The sequence below is a fragment of the Oreochromis aureus genome, linkage group 23 (genome assembly GCF_013358895.1).
Source record: "Oreochromis aureus strain Israel breed Guangdong linkage group 23, ZZ_aureus, whole genome shotgun sequence".
NCBI classification, from domain to species: domain Eukaryota; kingdom Metazoa; phylum Chordata; class Actinopteri; order Cichliformes; family Cichlidae; genus Oreochromis; species Oreochromis aureus.
Window position 1 is genome coordinate 34,213,585 of NC_052963.1, and position 8,519 is coordinate 34,222,103.

General features: G+C 43.3%; 1 protein-coding gene across 1 annotated transcript; it reads left to right on the forward strand.

Annotated features, from left to right (window-relative positions):
* The first annotated feature begins 1,127 nt into the window (after positions 1-1,127).
* rgmd (RGM domain family, member D) lies at positions 1,128-7,836 on the forward strand. Its single transcript, XM_031726804.2, has 3 exons — positions 1,128-1,371; positions 4,074-4,585; positions 6,310-7,836. The coding sequence occupies exons 1-3, from the start codon at positions 1,278-1,280 to the stop codon at positions 7,000-7,002; spliced, it is 1,299 nt and encodes a 432-aa protein (XP_031582664.1). The 5' UTR covers positions 1,128-1,277; the 3' UTR covers positions 7,003-7,836.
* The last annotated feature ends 683 nt before the right edge of the window (positions 7,837-8,519 follow it).

Consider the following 8,519-nt stretch of genomic DNA (forward strand, 5'->3'; position numbering starts at 1 on the left):
TGTGTACAGAAAAACCAGTGATCCAGTAAGCGTGTGGGTTCACTTCTCTCGCATAAAGTCTGGAGGGAGGTGCGCAGGAGACCCACATCTACAACCAAAAACATTCCAGTTGTACTAAAACAAAGCCTCAACTTTTAATCAAACTGAAACTACACCAGTCTCTATTTTCTAAATATCAACATTTTATTCAGTAATGGGTCGGCGCATTAACATTCTTTATTTGCATGGCACAAAAACCACAGAGTGTGTCACAGGCGAAAGGCTGAATCTGGTGAGTCTGCGTGCCTTGCAGATGGTCCGGCCTCACAGCAGCTGTGCAAATGAAAGACAGAGTGTCATTGAAGGAATGAGAGCGATGGAAAGTTGGCCACAGAGGGAAAAGAGTAACACACAAGTTGCTAACTGAAAATGTAATGGAAAAAATAATAGCACGCTGAGATTTTGCTGAGAGAAAATGAATTTGTAGAGTATTTTCTCTGAATTTTGGAGAACAGTGTCAGTATTTGTGTCAACTATGCCTATAATAATTTACATGTTAATGGTAAACTGCAAGCCATTGTTAGTCATTAAGGATTTTTCACTCAGTGCCAGCTAATGCCATGTTCTGCTTTTAAAATATTCACTTCATAATCTGAGAACTGTATCAAATGCTGTCAATCAATAGCCACCAAAACTGTAGTGGGGGAAAACAGCAGGTGACAGCATCCTGCTCCATGCTGAAAACACAAAAACATTTGCCCCTCCGGGGGGGGGGGCGGGGTAAAAAGAACATTTGCCCGTTGGTGCTTGGAAGTGCAAAAAAAAAGTCTGTTGCATAAGTTTACATCATAATTCTGCATGAGAAAACTGCATTACTTTCCACTTCTGGATACACTAAATGCTCCAAATTCTCATCTTAGAGTAAACATGTATCCGCACACAGTTTAACTATTATAAACAAGGCATGCTGTGATTCTTCGGTTATAATCGGGGCAATTACAGCTTCACACCGCCACGACTGTCGCTGAAGGCCCTTTTCCACTGTCCTCACCCCCCCGAGTAATTGCCACTACATGTAAATATCAAGTGGTTAGTGAATAATTAGTCTTTCATTGGCCAGCAATCACCTCTGGGCCCCGTCTACACTTTAGACCCCTCCCTCGTAGAGCCGCCCTGAAGACAGGGGCCCCTTTGAATGACAGCGCTTTGGAAGGAAGACGAATTTTTGTCTGATTTCTCGCAGCCGCAGCGTCGATGAGAAGCAGTCGAGGAACTCCATTCTAACTGAATGGATTGGTATGGGGAGAAGCGGACCTCAAACCACGGCTAAGCGGCAGCTTTGGGACTGTGTAACGTTGACGATGGTTTTACTTTCGCTGCTGTTTCGACCAGGTAAGTGTTGCTTTTCCAATCCGTGTTCCCCCACTCCTCCTAATGCCCTGCATGCAAAGCTGTGTCCCGGTAATGGAGGTGGTTAGGGAAAACTTTTCCTGCTGTTGTGTGGCTCAGATGTGACTGTTGTCAACTTTATGCTGCACTTGCATGCATTGTGCGGTAAGAGGTAATTAATGTGGGGTTGAACAGAGCGAGGAAAGTGGCCGTTGTTTAGCGGTGGTCGTCGGCTGCGGGGACAAAGTAGGTCCTGTCCTGCTGCTGCAGGATCCCAGCTTCCAGGCTGCAGCGCTGCTAGCAGAGCAGCACGAGTTAACTCGCTTTCTGGACTCATTTTAGGGTCAAACCGTCCGCTTTTCCCTTTCCACACAGGGACACCAAACAATCTGCTCCTAACCGCTCAGCGGCCAGCACGTTTTGGCACGCCCGCATTACTTCACTTATCTTTTTACCAACTTGTGTAAAGTTACGGCTTAGCTTCCCGTTAGCATAGCTCGCTAGCAGCTGGCGTCCAGCACCCACAATCAGCCCGAGAACAAAACCGCGGAGCTTTTCCCCCTTTTTCTTCTGTAGGCAGAAACACCGCAGACGGACACATTTCGTACTGTAAACAGCGCCCTGTCTTTCCTTTCACGTCTCAGTTGTTTGCGTTGTTGGAAAAACTTAGGAGGAGAGCGTGTTAATTCACCTATTCATGCCTCATTTAGCTACCATGCATGGGGGTCCAACTTTTTGGCCTCTGAACGTGTTGGTGGCTGCTTTCTCCCAACCCGGGATCAAAGACCAGCTCGGCTCAGAGGCATTCTTCATTTGGATTGTAAAGTTTAAGTTTTGTTTCTCACACAGGCGTTATATACATTTGTCTTGGTATGGAGATTTGTTTTAAACTCTATCGGTGGTATTATTTGTTGTGTTTATATGAGAAAATAACTACCATACTAGTGCGCATGCTTGTAAGCACTATGATAAAATTAAGATATTGTTTGTTTGTTGTGTGTTGTTTGTTTGTTTGTCTTAACAGAAATGCACATTACTGATATATACGCTTATTATTTCAAAGGAAGTGTTCAATCATGATGCCAAAAATAAACAGCAATCTTAGTGACTTCCAAAATAAAACCTCAGGTTCATCTTTGTTCAAGAGTTATGAGTCCACTAAACCCATCACGAAGCTGCCAAGTATGATGTGCTGTGTCTGTAGTTCTGTAGTAGTTGTAGTTCAGAGGTTATTATTGTAACCTATATGAACCACCATATCTGTCTGTTTTTGCATTTATGCCATTATTATGCTATAAAAAAGTTCACTGAGTTGGGCTCGGACAGAAACTCTGAGCCACGTCAGATACACTAATGCGTGATTTACTAATAGAAACACTCTTTGTGTGGTCACTTTGCTTTTCTCACGCTCTCGTGCTTCCCACATGGTCCCCAAACTTGTTGGTATCTTAACTAAGTGCTCGAACATAAAGAGCCTTTGGGGGGCTGTATGGCTGTTGATGGCAAGTGATTGTCAAAAAGTGTCAATCACGGCAGACTCGGGTGACCTCTTAGCAAGGCGGGGGAAGGCCTGTTGGAATTCAGAGAAGGGATGCGTCTGACTTGACCTCTCGCACTCCATCTCGGATCAGCGCTGGTATTGAAGCGCATTGGCTGTGAGAGGCATTAATCATCCGGTGCACCAGACTTCTGCATAAGGGAAGAATTCGTGAAAAAAAACAAAAAAAAAAACAACCCAAAAACATAGTGTTTACCGATGTGAAATCTCTGCGCTTATCTTGTCTTTGTCCAGGCTGTTTTGGAGATTAGGTGCAGCTTTGGAGTAAATACAAGATTATTCTGTAGCAAACGGAGAGCAGTTTATTGCAGTTGATCTCACTCTTGTAGTAAAAGTGATGTATGTGTTGAGATTCTGGCTGATCCTGATCTGAAATGGAAATGTATCTACCTTGCAGCAGAAATTACTATCCCAGTCAGCGTATGAGACCTGATACCCAAAAGTAATGTGAACACTCTGAAAGGAAATTGACGAATAGCCACACTTTTTACTTCTCTCCCAGTAGTAGTTGTAGGTCTTTGTTTTCCTTGATATTAAATAACCCACTGGTGGATCATTACTTAACTGGAAACCTTGAAACGGACCACCAAAAACTCTGCTTCACAGCCTATACTGCTCTTCCCATACGTTGAGCCTCACTGTGCCGTGCGTTGTGGCCGGACTTCACTTGCCTTCAGCAACAGCCAAAACCACATTCAACACCCTCCGCCAAACTAACACAGGTTGGTTTCCTCCTGCAGTGAGGCTACATGCTATTTCTGTGAGAGCTAGTTGGGGGAAATAAGTTTTGACTGACTTGGGAGCACAGTGTGGGATTAAGGCCTCGTGAGCTCACGCATTTGGGTTTTAATGGCTCTCCTGATTGAGCTAAACTTGATAGTGGAAAAGCTGTGACTGCTGCCTCGTGCACTGAGGTAATATGTCTGTAAATGTCAGATACATGGTAGGGCGTTTTGGGAGATTTTCTTTCTTTTTTTTTTTTTTTTTTCTGGTGCACATTAGTTGAACTTTTCAGCAATTATTTATTTTTTTCAGAGTGGGGATGAAGTGTTCTTACTCAAAAAGAGAAATTCCCCTTGCAACTGGCCCGATTGCAGTATAATTTCGTGATCATCATGTTTTTTTTGTTTTGTTTTGTTTTTTTTAGCACACTGCCAGCAGTGTCGAATCCAGCGCTGTAATGCAGAGTATGTGGCGTCTACCTCACCGTCCAGTGGTCTGCAGGAGGACGTGGCTTTAGATGTGGACTACTGCATCGCCCTGCGGGCCTATGCCATGTGCACCCGGCGGCAGGCACGCAGCTGTAGGGGCGACCTGGTCTACCACTCGGCCGTGTTTCGCATTAAGGAGCTATTCTCTCAGCATAACTGTTCCAGCGATGGACCGACCTCTTCCGACAAGGTCCCCAGCACGTCTCGGCCAGCTCTTTTAGAGCTCTGCAACTACGAGAATCGGGTCCTCGTGTCGGGCTCAGCCGGTCAGCAGAAGAAATACGCCCACTGTGGATTATTTGGAGACCCGCACCTACGGACTTTCAGAGATGAGTTTCAGACCTGCAAGGTCGAGGGGGCTTGGCCTCTGATCGATAACCGCTTCCTGTCTGTACAGGTGACCAATGTGCCTGTTGTCCTAGGCTCCAGTGCCACAGCAACTAGTAAGGTAAGGATAACATCAGAACAGCTGTTCCCAGCTGGGTCTGCACAGCTTAAATCTAAGAAATGCCCTCTTTTCATGTCTTAACTCGTTTAAGTTGCTCTTTCATGTGCGTTTATTCTAACACAAAAATATGTGAAACTGCTCACAATTTAATTAAAGAAAATTAAAGAGTAGAACAAAATTTTACTAAAATATCCCCAAAAATGTAAATCTCACAAACCCCTGGGGGAGGTGAAGCTCGCGTAGACACTCCAACTGGTCATGTTTAATCTGTGTAAAAAGTCAAAAACTTCCTCCGGCCACCTATGTCCATATTGGAGACGAACATTGATGTAATACTAAGTTTTAAACTAATGCCCTACACATTAGAATGTTTTTTTGAGGTGTGAGCTCAAGTATTGCCGTAAAGTATCAAACATGTGAAGTTAATCGTCATTCCATGGTGCCTCTCGAGTCTCCAGCATTCCTCATGTCTTGGATCTCCTTCAGATCTATGAGGGGAGAAGAGAGAGGAGGGGAGTCCTTCAGCGGTGTTGAATCACAGACATGCATGAGCGCTCTACCTTTAACACATGGGTGGTCATATGGTAGTGATTAACGCTCACTCAAACATTTTCCTCCACCGCCACGATCTGGAATGTTTTTTCACCCCTTTGGTCAAATAATTAACTCACTGCTTTTTGTGTAAATATGGAATCATTTGGAAAAATAAAGGAATAATTGACCAAGAGCAAAGAGGGTTTTTTTTTTTTTTTTTTTTTTTTTTTTAAATTCTGGTAATTAAATAGGATTGTCTTTCTGGCCTGATTGTGGTATGTGTATGTGTGCACGTTTTCTCTCTGTTTACTACTTAATATTTAGCTCATGAAGCTGAGTTTTTAATATTAATGTTTTCTCTTCCTTGTCTTTTGCCCAGATAGTTAAATAAAAAGGTGTATTGTTGATCAGGCATTACTCAGACATAACATAAACCAACAAACTATATAATGTTGTGTGATAGGATTGCTCGTAAAACTGGAAGCGCGTCTTGGCTGTGCAGCCTGATGTAAGACTATAGTATTGGTGCATCTTTGCCAGCACCCACATGACCCCATCATGTTTTTTGAGTTGTTTTCAGCTGCCAGACCCAAGACAGGAACTCATTCATCAAATAAAATACAACCTTTAAGTGTAAACGTACCCACAACCAGCGCTTTGTCAGGATCTTTTCATGAAACGGAGGTTAGGCCCCTTTTTGAAGCTCAGCTGGAAGATGGAGGAGAGAAGAAGTGGAGGTTTTGGACAGTTATCTAATGCAACCTTTAGATAGAACATCCATGGACAGCTAGTTGAGTTGTACTAGTTCAGCATCAGTTGTTTGCTTTTACATGGAAATAGATGAGTGATGATGGTGACACTTTGACCTCGATTAGCCCCCATTATGTTGCCTGTTTTCTTATATGAAACAGATTTTGTAATCAATATGAATTAATTGGCGAAAGAGTACAACAGAGACAAATCATTCTTTAGCAAGCTGAGTGTGAACCACTAACACCCTATGCATGGAAATATTTGGTTTTCTGCTGCCACCTTGTGGCCCTAAGTGTTATTACTTATTGGGCATCTGTTATTATCAGTTAGAGGAGTGATATGACTTGGAGAACCAGCAGTAGATGGTTGATGGAGAAAAGAGTAAAGTTTCAGTCAGTCACGCGACACTAATTGAATGTTTTTTGCCCTTATTTCAGATCACAGTGATCTTCAAGTCCTACCATGGCTGTACAGATCAGAAGGTGTACCAGGCCACCACTGAAGATCTACCCCTGGCTTTTCAGGATGGCACTCGCAGTGGCGGTGAAAGTGGCAGCCTGACCATCGCAGAGCGAGGTGGCTCCGGAGTGGGTCGGCAGGTGAGGATACAGGCCCGTTACATTGGCACCTCCATCATCATCCGGCGCGTGGGCAGCTACCTCACCTTTGCCATCCGCATGCCAGAAGACACCCTGGACTTTTCAGAAGACGGCGGCGGTCTACAGTTGTGCTTGCACGGCTGCCCACGCAACGAGCTCATCAAAGAGCACACGCTGGGCCATCAGAGCCAGCAGCCACACCTTCAAGGCACCAACACAGAGCTGGGCCCTCTGCGGCCTCCTCACCAGATCTACACAGTGGAGCGAGCCACTGCCAAGTGTAGAGAGACTCTGCAGGTGGAGGATGTGTACTTTCAGTCTTGTGTCTTTGACTTGCTCACCACAGGAGACCCCGAGTTCTCCATGGCTGCATATGGTGCTCTGGAGGATTTGAAGGCACTGCCACCCAGTAAACTGAAGCAGAACTCACCGAGGCCCACTCGCCTTCACAACCGAGGAGTGTCTCAGACTATCGCTGCTACTGCAACCAGCAGCTCATTGCTCTCACTCCTCATTCTGCTGCTTTTGTAAAAAAAAACACAGAAATAAATATGAATGACATGGATGCAGACGAATCATGGAAGCATTACAAGCTTGAGGAATTTGTGGATTTTGTGAACTTTGTTGTCATTTGAAGGATTTCGCACTCAGACAAGATTGCATTTCTTCCCCTTTTTTCCCTTCTGTGGATACATAGACGCACCACATCATTTGAATGAAAACATGAATGCATAAATCTCACACAATTTGGGGTCTAGTACACGTTTTTATCACATGAGCAGTTCATCTACGTTCAGTTTAAAAAGAAAAGTTAAGCTCACAGTTGCACGTAAAGGTTTTTGTAAATATTTCATTCACGTTCAGTAAGGAAGTGCACAACCTCTAAATGCTCCACCACGTGGTTTCTAGATCCTGAGTGGTCCAGTGTCAGTAGCACCTAACAGTTTAACTGCAAATATTGTGTATTTAATGTCTTTCTATTTCATCTGTTGTTTCAAAAATTGACATTCTAAATACACAGAATCCAACAACTGTATGTAAAAACTACCTATCTCTTAAAACCTGATTTGTTGGTATGATTTTTCACCAGTTCTGTTCTTTTCCTGTGAAGCGCTCCCTCTTCAAGCTGTTTGGCTTCCCGTTTTTAAAGGTTTAAAACACAAATCTTTATATAATAATATATTAAAAGAGTGTATATATGTGTTTTATATTATGTAAATTTGCCTGTGTATAGATGTTTTAACTGCAATATGTTTTCCATTTGTTGTGCTTAGTAGGTTATTTTGAGTCTTTGTAATTAAACTAATAAGTGTTTGTTGTATCTGTAATATTCTTTATTAAAGTGTTGGACACTCCAGACTAAGATTTGTTTTTTGTCTCTTCAGTCCTGTCTCAGCAGTTTTATTTGATAATGGAGCTCTTTTTTTCGTTTCCTGTCATTACACAAATACTTAGGATGATGTGTAAACGAGTCCGTCCAGGTGGAATGAACAGTTACTGCGAACATTGGAGCCACATTTAGCAATTCCACGTCATGACAGCAGTGCTGCTTTACAGTAACTTTCTCCAAACGTGTGCCTGCAGTACTTGTCCTCTCCTGGTGGTGTCCTCAGTCCATAAGTCCTGACGGCTCCTGGTATAAAGACAGTTTTGACAAGCTGGCTGTGTAGCTGTAGGGATCCACAGTATGTTCTCAGTCCCCTGTGTAAATGTTACCTCAGAGTGCTGAGTTGGCTGCTGGCTTTGCTTTTGTCTGCCAGAATGCTGCATGGCTCTAAATAGGATTTAGTCTGTGGTTAACACCAGGTTAGAGTCAACAACAACACGCGGTGCTTATATTTGTACTCTATATGAACAGTGAGTGCTGCGATTAGAGCGAGAGAGAGCTGCGATCAGTTTTTATTTCTATTAAAAATGCAATTAAGAAAGCCTGGGCACACTCCTTATGAAGACATTAAGAATTAATGCTCTATAATCAGTCTACATGGATGTAATTTATATCTTGAATTGAATTATAGGTAAGCTGACTGTAATTTTATAATACTGAG

What these genes read in the sequence shown, in the direction of transcription:
- rgmd (XM_031726804.2), top strand. Translation starts at nt 1,278, where the DNA reads ATGGGGAGAAGCGGACCTCAAACCACGGCTAAGCGGCAGCTTTGGGAC. An exon ending in TTCGCTGCTGTTTCGACCAG is followed by an intron (nt 1,372 to 4,073) that starts GTAAGTGTTGCT and finishes TGTTTTTTTTAG; the next exon opens with CACACTGCCAGCAGTGTCGA. An exon ending in GTGCCACAGCAACTAGTAAG is followed by an intron (nt 4,586 to 6,309) that starts GTAAGGATAACA and finishes CCCTTATTTCAG; the next exon opens with ATCACAGTGATCTTCAAGTC.